At 30.4% G+C, this 18,057-nt stretch overlaps 2 protein-coding genes across 3 annotated transcripts in view; one reads left to right on the forward strand and one right to left on the reverse strand.

The window, feature by feature from the left end:
* Positions 1-11,432, forward strand: part of LOC118200100 (uncharacterized) — a 68,583-nt gene extending 57,151 nt beyond the window's left edge. For both annotated transcript variants that reach the window (XM_085824074.1, XM_085824075.1), the window contains exon 6: positions 1,385-11,432. In XM_085824074.1, the coding sequence (XP_085680200.1) occupies positions 1,385-1,508 (124 nt within the window). In that variant the 3' untranslated portion in view covers positions 1,509-11,432. The remainder of the gene's footprint in view (positions 1-1,384) is intronic.
* Positions 11,433-14,686: 3,254 nt separating this feature from the next.
* Positions 14,687-15,139, reverse strand: LOC146995479 (uncharacterized). Its single transcript, XM_085823122.1, has one exon. It carries the CDS (start codon positions 15,137-15,139, stop codon positions 14,687-14,689), a length of 453 nt encoding a protein of 150 aa, XP_085679248.1.
* Positions 15,140-18,057: the final 2,918 nt, after the last annotated feature.

Below are 18,057 nucleotides of genomic sequence, written 5' to 3' on the forward strand. Positions count from 1 at the left end.
ATTAAAGCCTCGCGAAAAAAAGGGCCTTTACAGTAATTTCTTTGGCTTCATTTTCAACTGATGGGAATCCTTTTAAGATTGTTGACAACTTCTGGCCAGAGCTGATACCAACAAGCATTCTCTGTTGATAAATAAACACTGAGGCACATATGAACGAAATTATTGTATTAGATAAATTAAGTGGAAATAATTAAAATTATGGTTATATGCAAAGTCATGTTTCATAACTCCACACTCAGCAAGGGTTGACTGTATTGCACTAAATTATACTGAAAATCTCTAGTGTAATTTAACTAATAAATAAGTAAATTTCATGTGTTTCCGACATTGATGGCGGTTCGTTATTGTTTGAAAATTTTTCATGCTGTTTTGAGGTTATGAACTTGACACTGTAACAGTTTAAAATTATAAAATCATTATCCAAAATAACTTTACAGTTAATGATAGTATTACAGAAAAAGTGATATCTTTAGATAGATTATATTCATTATATGAAGTACTACTGTATTATATTAACATAAGCATGAACTAAAATGTCAATTATTGTTGAACTATAGTGCATAGTTATATTATTTTCTTGCAGCATTCATATTGCATAGCTGCCAACTCTGCTAGTTTATCATAAAATTCCCATTAGAACAAAAATCTCCCAGTTTTTAATTTTTGGCCTTTTCTAAGGGAAATGTTTCCTGACAATAGATGGAATTTATTGAATTAATAGAATTTAAGTTGTGCAGATGCATTCTCCAAAACTTAGTGATTCTGAGTGTAATTTTTCTTATTAAATTCTATTTGATATGGGCTTTCTTAATCTATTGAAGACATTTGTAGAACATTTTAGGAAAATTCATCAGTGTTTAATCAGTATTAATATTTGTGTTTAATTTTGTTTTACATCAATATATGTAATAGTTATTGTATTGATAAAATTAATATTACTACAATTAATAATTAATGTGTATATTACTGTATTAATAAAAATTAATATTCCTAACTTTATCTATACAATAGTATATAAATTAATCATTAATTTTATTTAATCATATTTAAAAGCAATTTGATAAGCAAGAGCTTTTCTTCCGTGTTCAGAATTTTCTCAGTACTAAAGTGTGTGAAACTTGCAAAATGAAATTAGCTCCAAAACATAAAATATAGAATATCTAATTAAATATTAATATACTTTACATCAAAATAATATTACAAACAGTTTAGTAATTAACCATGAAGTGAATTCAAGTCGTTTTGGACTTTGTTTTTAAATGGCCTCACCATGCAGCCCAAAAATCTGCCCAAAATTCCTGGTTTTGTGAGATTTCAAAGTTGGCAACTATAATATTGTTTTAAAATTTGATTTTGCTTTTATTTACTTACATTTAACTTTTAGATCAGCTGATGTAAGAGAGAAAAGTATTCCCAGAATATGCACCAAAAGTTCCGACTCTTACAGGCTGAAGCTTCGAAGGAAAAAACGTGCTGTTCGTCGCCGTCATAAAACTCCTTCTTCTTAATTGGGTTCCAAAACTTTGTTTCCATGAGAATGATTTCATATTTGTGTATCTTTTGTTTTCAATTGAAGTTATTTTGAAATGGCAAAAAGTTTGTGTAAATATTGTATGTATGTTGCTGTAATTTTTTTTTTCCTTTTTGTCAAAAAGATTTCCTGTTAAAATGTTGTGAATAAATGTAGTACACTTTTAAATGTTTTTAATTAAGCCATGATATATAAATAGCATTTAAATCAGTATTGAAAGGATAATCCACTACTTAAGTGGGTTGGTTATTGATGAAACATTTATTTCTGACAAAGTGACTTTTTCTGGAATAAAGAAAATAATTGAAGTAATTTTAATCAGTATCTTTAATAAGAATAAAATTGCTATCTGGAGATACTTGATGTTTACTGTGTCATCGTCTAACGAGTAAGCCAGGAATTATTTGTTACTAATGTATTCATTGCAGTAAATAAGGTGATCTTTTGAAAAACAGTTAAGAGATTAAAATCAGGAGCTGGCATCTTAAAGAACAAAACGTAGAAGTACCATTTCCACCCTTTTCAGCTGGCAGTTAAGAGGAAATATTTTCTCATTTACGTTATTGTTTCTAGATAATAATTTTTATTAACATTTAAACCAGCGAGCAAAGGAAAATTAATATTTTTTTTTTCTACTTTTCGTCTTTCTTATGTCAGCTCTGAATAGCAGTGAAGGCCATAGGAACATGAATTTTTTTAGCTGTGTCTGAAGCTTTGCAAAACTTTAACTGAAATATTGGTTAGCCTCTTTGAGGCACTACATATACAAATGATAAATAGGCTAATATTTTACATAAGTTAAGTAATACGTAGGACCAAACTACTTAAAATTCCTGATTATTCATTTGGCTTTCATGCTTTTTTCTTTTTAAATAGTGACTTGGGGTGAATTACGAATTCAAAGTTTAATTTAAAAAAAAAAAATTAAATTTTAGTTTGAGAGTAAATCATATCTATGTTATTTTCATAGTTTTTTTTTTTTTTTTTTTTTGAAAAATTTGTTTATTTATGGAGAAGTTAAAAAAATTCAGCATAACTTTTCCTTTTTCTTTCTTCCTTTATCTCTTTTTTATTAGTTAGGGTTTGATTTAGAGTGAAACTTAAATACCTTTGTAGTTATATGAGAAGTAGCCAATGTAAGAAGCGTCAGAGAACAAAATTTAACCCCCCAAAACTATTTTAAGAGCTGTTATAATTTTATTTAAAGTAAAATTTATGATTAAAATGGGATTTATATGTTTTTGTTAATATATTCTTACTTAGTTATTTATTTAATTATTGCTGAAGAATATAGTATTAATTTAACATTAAAACAGTTTAACAAGAGCTATATATTTTATTATTTATAGTTTGTACAGGCTTAAAATAGCTCACAATTATATTTTATTATGAAACATTTAATATGCATATCAAAGAGGTGTCTTTTTGGGGTTTTATTTGTGTTCTAAAATTGATTTTTGGTCAGATAATAGCCATAATCTTATGGAAAGTATTTGTATATTGCTTGCAGATATCAATAATTTTATGCATAATTATTTACACTGTGAAAATTGGAAAATTTATATCCTAAACTTTACACATAACATCCTCTTAGCAACTTATTTTATCTAATATCTTGGAAGTTTTCAATCGAACATGAAGAAAATGGCCGCCAAAATTAAAACAAGTAAATACAATCATAATTTGTATAAAATCTGAACAATTTGCTTTGAGTATTTTGCAGTAATTGAACTTATTAATTCAAGAAATATATCTTAAGAGAAGACATCAGTTTCAAGTTTAAAATTAGGCAGAAATCAACTTCAGTATAATATTAGTTTTATTAAAAAAAAGCCAATGCATTTGAAAGGAGACAAGCATGTGATAGCCCCCTTTTTTAAAGAGGGAATAAATATAAGCAGTCAAAGGTTATTATTATTATTATTTATTCTTAAGTTATTTCTAGGAAGTTTGAACACTAGGTTTACGGTCATTTTTGTATGCCTTTATTTACAGACACCCGTCAAATTGAAGGGTATAGGAAATCACATATTTTCTTAAAAGAACTATTAATTCAGTTTAAAAAGTTTAAAATTTTAATACTAGAGCTATTGACATTCATCAATTTGATGAATTTGTAGTTGTTTTTATTGGTGTAAAAAAAGTTTTAATGGTAGTTTTTGGTTTTAACAGACTTACCACAGCAATCTTCGCTGATACTAACTATTCTCTCTGGCATCTTTTCTTTAATTACTCAAGATGACTAAGAAAGGAAATTTAGTCAGAATAAAGTTAAAATTAGTACTTTCTTCTAATTCTGTAATGATATTGCTAATAATAATTTAATATTTTTTCTCGATCATCTGTACTCATACTAACATTTTCTAAAACGTTATAACACACTGACTTTAATTGAGCGACTGCAGATCGTTCATTAATTTTGGCCCTAACTCTTTATGCTTTAGGTGCATACAATTGACAGATGGAATATATGTATCCTTTGCTGTGGTGAACCTGGTGCATTGATATTGGGTTTGAATTATCGAAAGATATTTTCATTGAATTATGATCAAAAGATATTTCCATTTAATTATTTAGTATCTCTGTTTTAACTAATTTTACATTTGTCACCAGGAAAATAATTTCATGAAGAAATCAGTTTATTACGATTAACTATGAAACTAGTTTACCCATCATTTTGATGGATATCCGTAGAGATAGGTTTACATCTTACAGAACTCTGAAATTAAAGGGCTGAAGGAGTTTAATCTCATTTCATGGGTTAATTATCAGAATAAATTAGAAAACTATAAAAATAATGGTTTTTGTAATTTTGCTCCAAAAGTCTGAAATGCATCAAAATGAGGGTAGCCTAACATTAAGAATGGCATACCAAAAAGATAAACACAGTCTGATGTTAAATCTTTTAATATCCCTTTAATACTCTGACTGAAGATTCTTTATCCTATAAATGGTTATGTAATTATTATTTTGCCCAGCATATTGCATTTAACATACTTAAAAAGGATGCATTTCCCCTTTACACACTTTAGTAATCTAAAATTTATAATGTCACCTCCTAAGTGATAAGCAGAATATTTTAGCCCTAAGTGGGAATTAGTTTTTTTTTTTGTTGTTGAAAAATAAATGAACAATTATATCGGTATTTAAGGAAATTTATGATGCTTGATGTAAGTAGCATTTCTGGGGGAACCAATGACCATATCCATTGATTGTTTAGCAATTGCTTCACTGAGAATGTTGGTCATGATGTTCACTGAGAATGTTGGTCATCTCCACAGGTGGAAAAACACTATTATACAAACAAGAAAGGATATAAAGAACTACAAACATCAGTGTCTTTGCTCAAATTTGAACTCTTACCTTACAGGATGGCAGCTTGCTATGCTGTCCCCCCCAAAAAAAATCATCACTATGTTAAATAAATTAAAATTTTATGAATATTTTTTAATGTATTTTTCTAATTTAATTCACTATAAATCCTACATACACTTTTTTGTGCATATTAATATATTAGAAAAGGTACTTACTTTTTAAATATGAGTTACATATAACTAATGCAGTTAAATTCTGTAAATTAAAATTGCTGATAAGCTCTGAAATGCATTATCTTGATAAATAAGAACTCACTCACTTTGTAATTGAAGTATGGAAGTTCTCCCCCCCCCCAATTTGGTACTTCTTTTTATATGTAAACAAAGATTTAATTAAAACTAGGCATAAGTTTTTAGAACATTTGGAAATTTTGGAAAATAAATTTATAAATATTAAATTTCTCATTTTAGAAATAAATTTTATTCCTTAATACTGGGTGTCTTTTGCTGTGGTATTTTAAACTTCTATTTGGAAACAATAATGATAATGCAGGAGGTAAAAGGAAGTGTTAAAAAAAACTGAAGGTTAAGTATTAAATGCTAAATGTTTTTGAAATCTATGTATGTGTGGATGAGTGTTTTGATCTTTTCTGTATATTCTGCACTTCCTCCAGAAAATGTACTCATAATTCACTGCATATTAGCTCAAATCCTACATATAAGTTTTTATTATTTGAATAACTCCTTATGTATGTGGAGTCAGTTCCTCTTAACAAGTAAACTGGTAATGGTAGAATATTTTTAAACATTAAGTGTGAACTCGGTGCTATATTATATAAAATAACCTGCTTAAAATCTCTCTCTCTCTCTCTCTTTTGTTAAGCGATTGAAATCGTTATCTTGCTATTGAAAATATCTTGCTTAATTGGAAAGTTTTTTAGTCATGCTAGAGATAAAATTGAACAAGGAGAATTTGTCTGGCTTACAAATATTGGGTTGATAAATAATAATTCACTTGGAAATTTTGGATTTAATTCTATACTCAAATTCCTTTCTCACTGTAAATTCTCAGTTGAATGTACTTGCAAAGATTCTAAGTAATTTTTCAAACTGAAAATATGTCTTTATTTCAGAAAGGAAGAAAATTTTATTTTCTAAATATTTCATTTTGTCAGGACTGCTGTTGCTTCTAATTAATTGCCTTTGGAAACATAACTAGAGTTCTGAGTAAAAACAGGGAGTTTACTCAAGACTGTGTTCGTGTGTGTGTAGAAGATACGACAGAGAAGGGTTAAATTTACCCCTTATTTCTTACAGCGTACAGTCGTTCCTTCACTTCGGGATACAGAGACCAGTATTTATGGACTAAAACTTAGAAAATAAGAAGCAAACTAAACTAAATAAGAACTAAACTTAAATGCTTTACAGAGAGTAGTAACATGAAGATTGGTCTTTTTAACACTATGCATGTAGTGAGCAGAATGCAAAAACTGCAATGCATCTTCAAATATCAGTGAGGACTAAGTTCTGGCCTTACAGGTAGACAGGAACTGACTGAAAAGCACACACACGTGGTAAGGCAGCGAGAAGTCTCTCTCTGTTGTCTAAAAGCCATATACTCAAATACTTATACAGTTTACAACCTCATTTGCATAAACAAATCTAATTGCGCTTATTCTTTCCCGAAATGGAAAATAAGATAGGATAGCAAAGTTTTAAAATAAAATAAACGTTAGTAAAACTTAAAATCCTTACAATTTGAAGATAATTTTTAGCTGTAAATAACACATATATTAAAACAGAGTTCCAATATTCAAGAGAAATTATGAAGGTAGTTTATAAAAATAAATCATTTGCATTTATTTTTATAACTTGTAAAAAATGTTGAATATAAAATTGCTAGTGTATGAATCTGCCTAATTTCCTACATTCATTTTTCTCATTAATAGATTTGCTATATATGTAAACAATTTATAAATTGCATTATAATAAGAAAATATGGTATTTTCTGATTATCTGCACTCCCATGAAAAGTCAACTCATTGGCTTCTTTGTAAATTTGCAAAAAATCTTCATTTGGCTTTCTTTGCAACTCATAAAGGTATTGTTTTGTTGATAACTAATATTGAATTGAAGCATTTTCCTAGAAATTAGACATTTTAGGAGAAAAAGAAAAATCTATGTAGTCGATATTTAAATTTTTATAACCAGTAAATATTATTGAATGAAATGACGATTAAATATAAAGCATGTAAATCCACTTGCACTGAAATGTGTGTGTTGGCTGAGGTGTGTATGCATGAGTTGGCTGTTTTTGTATATTACCCAAAAATATGGCAGTTTTGCCATTTGTAGAAACCGGGAGGGGGGGGATAATCAGAAAGTACTGAAAATGTTTTCCCTGTTAAAGAAATGGTCTTGTATATAAAAGTAAGAGAGGATGAGGACTATGAAAATGTAGAATTTTAAAATTATCATGCATGACATTTTTTTTTTCCTTACCCATTATTCTCTGAAAGATAATAAATGTGAGTTTTTTGTGTCATTATATAGTGCAATATTGCACATTTTGGAGATTTTCCTTTTAAGCAGAAATTTTTCTATATTTTTCCTTTATTTAGAAATATATATTTATATATGTATATCCAAAGTGAGCTTTATCTCAAATTAATTCTAAATACATGCAAGTAAAAATGTTTTCAGATAACAGTATTTGTTCTCTGAAAGGATAGAAGAAAAACTTAAATTTGGTGTTTTATGCTATATTTTTCTTTCATTTTCTTGTCTATGCTTCACATAATTATCTCTTCAATTATATTGACTAATATAACCTCAAGTGTAATATTTATCAAAGTATTGTTTGTGCATCTTATAATTAATCCTTTTTCAGTGTATGAAATGTGATTCTTTGCTAAGAAAACAATAATTTAATAATAAAGTATTGTGTTGCATAAATTTAAAGATGTTTAACAAAAATATATGAGTAAATTACAGTTAATAAAGTTTTAAAAGATTCCTTTGAACAATACTAATATTTATGTTACTAAAATTGAAACTTTCTTATGAATGACGTAGTTTTGCTTTGCTAACTACTGAATTAATTTTATTTCCAGAGTAAAAAAATTATCAAATTTTATCCCCCCTCCATTAGGAATTTAGTTATAATTTTTTAATATTCATTTTATCAGGATTTTTCTATTTTATTGTACACATTAAAAATATGCTATATTCTCAAATTATTGCTGGTTTATTGTCAGAATGCTTAACTTTTTAGATAAAAATAGTTTCTTACCTTCATAATGAACTAGTAATTTGATGTTATAATAAATTTATGCATTTTTTTCATTAATTCAAGTAGCATAGAAAGATGATACAATGCTGTTTATGCTGTATAATACAGTAGTGTATGTTAAGTTAAAATGCACTTTAAACCTAGAAAACCGGTTACCCTTTTTATTGTAGAAATAAGTTATGCATTTTGTTTTGCAGAAAAGAAAGGTAATTGCTGTTAATACAGCATATATAAGATTATGTTTAGCCTTTAATGAATATTTCAGTAGGCAGTGAAGAAGAAATCTACAAGCTGAAAAAGCATAATCTTTATTCCCATTTGCCTAGGCTTGTGACTTGTTGTAGTACATGCTAGAGAAATCATTATTAGAATCATTTACTGGAGGCCAGATGGATGTATATTGCAATTGTTCATGATTCATCAGATTTATTTAAATGACTGTTATTAAAGTAATAAATTAATTTTTTTTAAAAATTTTAAACTGAAGAAAACATAGATTTAGTTTTAGATTCAAAGAATGTTTTGGAATAGGATTTAATGATTGTTGTTAATATTTCATCTAGAAGAAAATGAAATTAAGAAATATTAAAACAAGTATTAAATCAAATATATCCACAGAGTTGTCAAAGTCTATCATTAAATTTCTTGAAATAGCCATATATTTGTGCATTTTAGTCTATATTCAAGTCGCTATATTTGTTTAAAAAAAAATAAAAGTAAAGGTTAGGTGCTAAGTTTGTCTTTTGTTCCTTTTTCTTCAATGTTCACTAATAGGTCTTATAATAATTGTGAAGTTTGACTGCTAGAGACATTTATTGCTAAATGTGGACTTAAAATGGTGGAGAAACTCTTGAAATCGTGAAATGAAAAAGCAAAACACCATTTCTTAACAATTAAGAATGCTGTTTAAATCAAAATATAGATTGAGAGTTTGAAGGAGAGGTCATCAGACAGAATATTTAAGTAATAAATTAACATTTCAAATGTAAATTATAATGTAACAAATGTGTTTTAAATATATTTAAATAGTGTCTGTATTTTAGCTGAAGCAGAAATTAGTCATGAGCTTGGGCAAATAAACAACTCTTTTTAAATTTTGTTGAGGTAAACAAAATAATAAAAAAATAAGTTTCTCTCATTTAAATTAGGTTCTAATACATGCACTATTTTGCTATTAATGACTAGATGCCCATAGAGCTTAAATAGATATGATCTGGTGTTCTTTCTTCACTATTAAATTTTGGTAGAAGTCTGAAGCTATTTTTGTCTGTTCCTCCTGCAGCACAACAAATAGTTCATGTATTGGTTGCTTTTGTCTTAGGTAGTGCAGATATTTGGAATTTGGTGCACATTGAATGAAGGAAGAAAAATATCTTGATTGTAAACACTAAAAATTGATAAAATATTTCAAATATGTTTTGTCTTGCCTTTTTATTTATTTGTTATTAATTATATTTAATTTTAGGCCTTTCTTGCAATTATGTGATTTGGTTCTCTCATTTGATGCACTGACTCATAACAGAGATATTAGATTAGATTGCAATAGGATTTTAACCCAAGCTATCAAATGAATTCTGGTTTCAAATTCATTCAGTTATGGCTTTCACTTCATGAATAGATTAACTGTCATGTTGAAAATTATAAGGGCCAATTTAAAATTGTTGCTATAAAATAGTTGGTATTGCCATGTAGTTTTTTTGTTATCAAGGTTTGAGATACAAAATGCTAACTAACATCCATCAGGTATTTATCAGATACAAAACATGTCCATCAGAGTTCACAATTTGTAACATGATTTTTGACTCTGGATGTTGCTCCATCATTCTAGAATTGACAACCAACATGCTATGTACTACTATAATCAGCAGTGAGTGTTCAGTTTTTTTTTTTTTTTCCTGCGAGTACTAGCCATTTTAGGCTTTGGCCACTACTAAGGATGAAAGCAGTGTCATTTTATTATGGAGGCACCTAATAGGCAGCCACCATTACCTCCTATGAAGGGACAGACAATTTACATCAATGCCTGCTGTGCTCAGTTTAGTAATCATCGGCTTATGTGCTGCAGCTTGCTCTTGAAATCCAAGTACAGGCTCTTGGAAAAAACTTTTAACAAGCATTTGGGCATTATTTTTAAATGTTTGTTAAAAGTTTTGTTGAGAGTTTCTAATGACATTTGCCAATTTAATTTCACCACTCATTGAATGTTTGGTCCTAGTCTGTGATTTTGTTTTGGCTTTCTTGCTTACAGCAGGGGTTTTACAATTTCCTATCATTTCCATTTCATCAAAATACCCTTTGCTCTTGCACATAATATCTAAAACTTGCCAGAAATCTCACAGATGGAATAGCTGAATTAATGGGCATTGTTAATCATTCTTCTGCCGTACTGAGCAGTCATCATGTATCCATTTTGATAGCTGTAACTAGTCTACTAAATGATCATCTTTTTATAGTTTCATTGTTTGTATTAATGCTATAGATTATATGTTCCTTTCAGTGTGTCTGGTCATTAATAACAATGCAGTGACAATTTGGCCTACAACCAAATTTTCCAGATTATTAAAATATCTGTAGTTTCACTTAGTGCAGATGTTTGGAGTTTGGTGCACATTGAATGAAGGAAAAAATTATCTTTGTAAAAACTAAAAAGTAATGAAATATTTAGTTTCATCTTGTCATTTTTCATACAGTTATGTAAAGCCACATCAACATTTGTTATTAAAATTTAGTTTTCCTTTTGTTTCACTTTTTTATGTATCTGTAGATATAAAAAACAAATTCATTTGAAATTGAATCTGTCATTTTAATACTTTTACCTTAAGAAAATGCCTTTCTTTCTTCGTACTAAAATGTAGCTAGTTAAAAGTTCAGTACTGCATACAAACCAAATTTCAAATGCTGAGCAGGTATCTTAAATGTGATAAATTAAAAAGTGATGAAATACTATAATAATAGTTGTGATTTTTTAATGTAATAATGATACTGTGATTATAGGACTGTATAGCCAATAAATCATTGCTGAAAGATCTCAGAATTTTAACATAAAGGAAAAGAATAATCTGTCCATTTTCTGTAGAAGTTAAGCAGTTGTACATGTGCTCTTGAAAGGTAGTTTGCATAACTCATTTTTTTACCACTACTTTGTGTTCTTATAATGCTGTACCTTTGCCATGTACTTTTTGTTATTGTGAGCATTATACAATTTTATGTTTTACTCAATGTAATATATGGCAGCCTCGCAATTTTATGTCAAAGTGGTGTGAATGTAAAATTTTAAATAAAAATTTCAGAGTTCTTTTGCAAAGTATTTCATACAATGCACAAAAGTTGATATGAGTTAAACAAAAAATACAGATAAAATTCATATTACAGTCTTAACACCTCAAAGAAGAGTTTTCTATAAGAAATCACAGAAATTTAAAGAATTAAAAAATTAAAGTGAAAAATTAAAGAAATATAACCAAATGATCCTACGAGATGTAATATATAATGGTTTTCTGTACATGCAGCATAAATACGAGCCAAATTTTCCCAAAAAAGCCATCTCTGCTTTTGGGCTGATAGCCATTGTGTGCTTTTCCTTAACCAATTAACTGACAACTTTACTAACTGTAACATATGAAACTGAATGTACTTAAGTATTTTGCCATTGACTGTTTTTGACAATGTTGCTGAAGTGCAATTTTATTGCCAATAATGGATAAGCAGAACGTTATGACACACTCATAAAAACTTAGCTTTCATTTTTGTAATTCAGATCTTCAGTAATCCAGGTTAGGTTTTATAAGAAAGTTATAAATTAACTGCTATTTCTTGTTGTTTTGAAAATTGGATTAACATTTGGGATCTACCTTCAACAGAATAGAAGGCAGTGGAGTATTTCAAAAGTTCAAGGACTGGTTTATCCAAGTGCCACAGTTAAAGACACCATGGAACTGTGTTATACCACTTAGATTTAATTTGTGTCAGACTCATAAAAAAGGCGACAGTTTTTTTTTTTTTTTTTTTAATATTTCATTAGAGAATTTTGACCGTTGGAATAATTTGCATTAGTTTTATTAAATTTCTTGGTCAGACAATCTTAGCTTGAGCTTATAGTTATATAAGTATTATATGCCATATTCGTAACTTGTGCTTGTGGATTATCTAATGAAATATAAAGAAATCTGTTGTTATCTAAATAAGTAAAGAGCAGTCTGTTTCTTCAAACTTCCACCAGAATTGTTGACACACTTTTGGCGGATCTCCATCAACTTCAATGGGGTACACGGAAATTTGCGAGTATCAAATTTTGTTTTTGATTTTAATACATTTGAGTACTTTTAAAGTATACAAATAATTTTCATTAGTAATCTTAAAACTGTTTAAGTATGGTTAAGATCCAAACCCTCAGAAAGTCTTTCTTGAAGCATTCTTGCCGTTAGGCAGATAGCTTTCATGTGTTTTGCCTTGATTTACTGTCGTCATTGCTCATTTTCACCCGAATGGTGAAATTATTGTTTCCTTACAATTTATATGCAGTACGAAATATTGACTTTTAATTTAACTCTGTTATTAAATACTGTTAGCTTGTTTTATTTAATTCAGTTATGATGTTTCACTATGGGTAAAATTTTGTCCTCGATTTTCAACTTCCTATCTGATTAAGCTATTGAGTTCAAATTTTCTATACATGTTGCTTGTGGATATTAATGCAGTGTGCCGAAGCGATTTTCTTCAAAATTCGATTTAGATTTTTTTTCTGAATTTAATGTTTAAACGATTTTGCGCATATATTTTCGTTTAACGAATGAACTAAACATATCAGAATTTTACTGTTTTCTCCGTTGAATACAGTGGTAATAAAAATCTTTTCAGTGAGACTTGTATGAAAATTGTAACTTAGTTTCCGAATTATTGAAAATCGCTTACACTTTTTTTTTAAGACTATTTGACGTATATGATTTTGAAATATCAACCTCTAAAAATGTATAGGATATAGAGTTTTGAAATGTTCACAGATTACAAAAGAAGTTTTTACCTTCTTTTAAAACAATGATAAAAAATATTAATTGAGCAACATTCTGAATTTGCCATCGTGGCGCACTTAATGACGAATTATCGTGTTTATTTTACTTCAAGTAAAATGCTCGTTGTAACGTTTCCAGTTTCTGAAACTTAATATTCAAAGCAATTTCGTCATTCTCTGAATGATGATTAGTTTTCCCCTTATTTCATAATTTATTGCTTAATTTTTAATAATGACTAAAAATTACATCATTGATAACATGTAATTGAAATAAAAAAGCAGAAAGTAAGATACAATTAAAAAGGGGTTTTGTAAAATAAGCTTTTATTTAATATGAGGAAGGATTACCATTTCCAGCAATATATGCTACATTTCTGGGTGACTACAATGCCATAAACTCTCAGTGGGGAAGTAGGAGAGAGGATGCAGGGAGCCATTACCATAATTGATTTCATGGTCACTAACAATCTGATCCAAATCAACGAAGCAGACTCTCACCCAACTTTTTGGACGACTCGTGTAGAGAAGATTGGCGTACTATGGCTACATATACAGGGTGTATCAGTACAGCGGTGTCGAACTTTCAGGAGAGAGATTGCCGGTAGACGATGCGAAATCATATAGCAGTGCATGGTCGGCAAAGCTTTACTGGTCTGGTAGTGTCGACACAAAAGTCAAGAAAGAAAGTACAGGCCCGGAGTGAGAAACCATGTTTATTATTCAAAGTACAATAAAACAGACAAAAAACAACATAAATAGACAACGATCATCATCAAGGGTTTTTGAAATTACGACGCAGACTGTGATGCAGGTGTTACAAATAACATAAATTGAATTATAACTTCAGTGCAGGAATATCAGCGTTTATTAGGAGAATGGAAAAGTAAACAAGCACAATACAGCAGCAATTAACATTACTACAACTCTATAACTGAAGTTCAGAGCTTAAAGTTGGCAGATCGCCCAAAAACATAGATGGCATCATATAACGCTCTGAGAGGTGAACACAAGGTAATAAAGAAAAGGAAATCACAGTAATCATTGCATCACCTGACATTCGGAGGTATAAAATATACAACACCCCTTCTCAATGATTAATCTTTAGTAAAGCAAAATAACTTACCTTAAGACGCATAAAAACAATAAATCAACATATAATATGAAATTACACTTTTAACATAATCCAAGGTTTTTGCCTAAAAGCTTTTAGTTCTTTGGTCCTAATGGCTTTGTTAAAATGTCGGCAGTCATTTCATCGGTGCTCAGATGTCGAAGTTCGTAATTTTTACTTTTAATAAGATCCTTAACTAAATGGTATTTAGTGTCCATATGTTTAGTTCTTCCGCTGTCTCGTTCGTTGTTTAACATCTTGATACAACTTTGGTTATCCTCATAAAAAATGCAATTGGTGTCCGTTTCATGGAAATCTTGAGCCAAACTGCCTCCTTTGCTGCTTCGGCAATTGATATAAATTCTGCTTCGGTTGACGACAAAGTCACACACGGTTGTTTTCTGCATTTCGATGTAAATACATTGCCTTGCTATTTAAAGAAATATCTGGAGTTGGATTTCCTATCAGTAGGCTCATTTTCCCAATCTGCATCCACACAACATAATAACGAATTGTTTTCCTTCTCGTTTATATTTCCCAGACGAAATTGAAGTTCTTTGGTTAACTTCAAATATCTGAAGAGCCTTTTGACTTCGATCCAATCGGCTTCCGTTGGTTTTGACGCCTTTCGGGCTAAGGTGGAAACAGCAGCTGCTATGTCGGGTTTAGTATTGACTGCTAGGTACAGTAAAGATCCTATTGCAATTTTATAGTCCGCAACTTTATTGTACGCTTTTGAATCTTTCCTTTGCTTATAATATCCGAGATCAATAGGAAACGTAGATGTTTTACAATCGTTCATGTGATACTGTTTCAGCTTTCTCGAAATGTAGCTTGATTGGTCTAGGTAGAAGATTCCCATGTCGTCACGTTGAAAACGCATGTCTAAATAGTAATGAATATTTCCCAAATTTTTCGCTGAGAAATATTCACAAATTTTCAAGTGAATCCTCTGTACTTGCTGCAACAACCATATCATCCACATGTACAGTGATCTATACAAACCCTTCTTTATCCTGTCTTGTATAAAAACAAGGATCATTTTCACTTCGTTCAAATTCTTTGCTTAAGATAATTTCATTAAGTTTTTCTGTTCCATTCATTTGCCCCTTGCTTGAGTCCATATAAGTTCTTTACAAGTTTACACACTTTTTCACCTTCTTCAAATTCAGGAGATTGCTTCATGCATATATCATGAGATAAATCTCCATTTAAATATGCTGATTGGATATCATAATGTCTTACTGCCATTTTTCTTTTTTCTGCTATAGTAAGAAGCATTCTCAAAGTAGTTGGCTTGGCTACCGGAGCAAATACTTCATCATAGTCATGACCATATTTCTGCTGGTATCCTTGAGCAACCAGTCTAGCTTTATAACGAAATACTTTTCCTTTGCAATCTCGTTTGGACTTGTATACCCATTTTCAGCCTATAATGGTTTTCCCTTCAGGTGCATTTGTCAAAATCCATGTGCCATCCGTCTTTAAAGCATTAATCTCTTCCTGCATGGCTTGTTTCCATTTTTCCTTATTGACACCCGAACAAGCTTCATAATATCATGCTGGATCTGCTGCTTCCTCTGACTGTGCTGAGAATGAACTAATATTATATTTCACAGGCGGTATAACTTTGTTTTGCCTAGGAGATCGCCTCAGTTCTGTATTTTCAGAGATATACTCCTTTTCTGAATTATCTTTAAAAATAGTTAGATTTTCTGTATCCTCCTGTTTATCCTTAGGATGGGGATCTTTTGGTATAAATGTCACATCCCGACTAATTACAATACTGTCGGTATTTGTATCCAGCAAACGATAACACCTTTTGTTCCTTCTTCATATCCAACCATGATTCGCTTAACAGACGTGTCGTCAAGTTTTTGTCTCTTCTCTTTCGGTATATGCACATATGCTGGAGTACCGAATGCTTGTACATGTGCTAATGATGATTTCCTTTTATGCCATTTTTCATAAGGTGTAACTTTAAATTCTCTCGTCGGCAACCTGTTTTGAAGGTAGTTTGCTGTAATAATACCTTCGCCCCAGTACTTGTTTGGAAGATTAGAGCTTTTTAGTGTCGCTCTTGTCATCTCAATTAATGTACGATTCTTTCTTTCAGCGATCTCATTCTGTTACGGAGAATAAGGAACATTTTCCTCATGTATTATTCCATTTTCTTTCAGTAATTTTTCAAAGTCGTTGCTTGTATATTCCCCTCCTCGATCTGATCAGTCGTTTTGGTGCTTTCCCAAACCATGTTAATACTTGTTTAATGAAGTGTGCGATACGTTGTTCTATGTGCTTCAGAAGGTAAACTGTAGTGTATCTACTATTATCATCAATTATTGTTAGTATATATCATGCACCACCTGGAGTTATAGTTTGCATTGGTTCACAAAGATCTGTATGCACTAAATCGAGTATCTCGGAGGTTCGGGAAGTAGACTTTCTCGGAAATGGTTCTCTGCATGCTTTGGTAGCAATACAATCCTCACATATCAATACAGTAGAACAGGGAGCAATATTAATACATTCAGCCCTAGATTCATTGCACATCCTTAAAATATCGGCAGGATTTCTGTGACCTAATTCTATATGCCAGTCATGAATGCATTCGGTATAGACTTGTTTCGTACTAAGAGCATGCTCACTTTCCTTAAGAACATACAAACCTCCTCTGATGTAGCCGAAAGCTATTATATTATCATTGTTCACAATATGGCATTCTCCACCTTTAAAGTTCACTTCATATCCATTATCAGTCAGCTTACGGATAATAAATTTCCAGATAGCTGTGGAACAAAAAGCACATCTTTGATCGTAATCTGCATTTCCTCATTTTGATTATTCTGATATTTTACCAAGCAATTGCGTTTTCCCTGACTAAGCACTGTATATCCGTTAGCTAATGTTATTCGCTCGGGAACAGAATTACAATCAAAACTGCTGAATAGAGTTTTGTCATTGCACATATCAATGGTGGCTCCAGAATCGATACACCAGTAACCATGTAAATTATTCGCACTTGTAAAGCAATTATGATTAGAAACTTGTTTCGCTTCATTAACGTCACTTGAATTCAAGGTTGCATTGACTTGTTGCTTTTTATTGTGCTTAAGCTTCCATTTCGCATTCCTGCAGTCAGCCTTTAAATGCCCTAACTTCTTACAAAAGAAACAATTAAGTACTTTATTTTTATCGGCTGGAATGTTACGCATTAAAGAAGTATATGACTTCACAGCTTTGTTCTCGCTTCCTGTATCAAGTTCTTTATTTTCGTTTTGACGAGTATACTCGTCCAATAATTTATTTTTAACCAATTCAACAGTTAAATCTGCTTCTGGTCGTGTTTCTAAAACTGTTATTAACGTAGCATAATTTTCAGGTTAGCTACTTAAAATAAATGCAACGAATAAAGGTTCTGAAATTTGCTCATCTAGCGCTACTAGTTGATCCGCAATAGCTTCCGTTTTCATTAGATGATTGCTCATTTGTTCGTTATTGCTGTACCGCAAATTACACAGCTTTTTCAAAAGCCCAACCTTTCGGGACAGTGTTGACTTTTCATGGTACTGTTTGAGAATGTTCCATGCTTCTTTTGCAGTCGTTCACTTTCTTATATGTTCCTAATTAATTATCTTCCAATAAAAGTCCTATAGTTGCTCTAGCTTTTCCGTCTTTCGAAACCCACTTTGCATTTACTGGAGATGGAGGTTCTGTAATAATAACATCTCATAAATTCTCTTTAATCAGCAAGAGTTCCAGTTTAAAATTCCAGGTATAGTAATTTCGGTCATTCAGCTT

Source organism: Stegodyphus dumicola, chromosome 9, assembly GCF_044657685.1.
Source record: "Stegodyphus dumicola isolate Sdum_Otavi_A_Nest chromosome 9, ASM4465768v1".
NCBI classification, from domain to species: domain Eukaryota; kingdom Metazoa; phylum Arthropoda; class Arachnida; order Araneae; family Eresidae; genus Stegodyphus; species Stegodyphus dumicola.

Bases quoted from the DNA above. Each gene is read 5' to 3' on its own strand.
- LOC146995479 (XM_085823122.1), bottom strand. From the start codon at position 15,139: ATGCGTTTTCAACGTGACGACATGGGAATCTTCTACCTAGACCAATCA.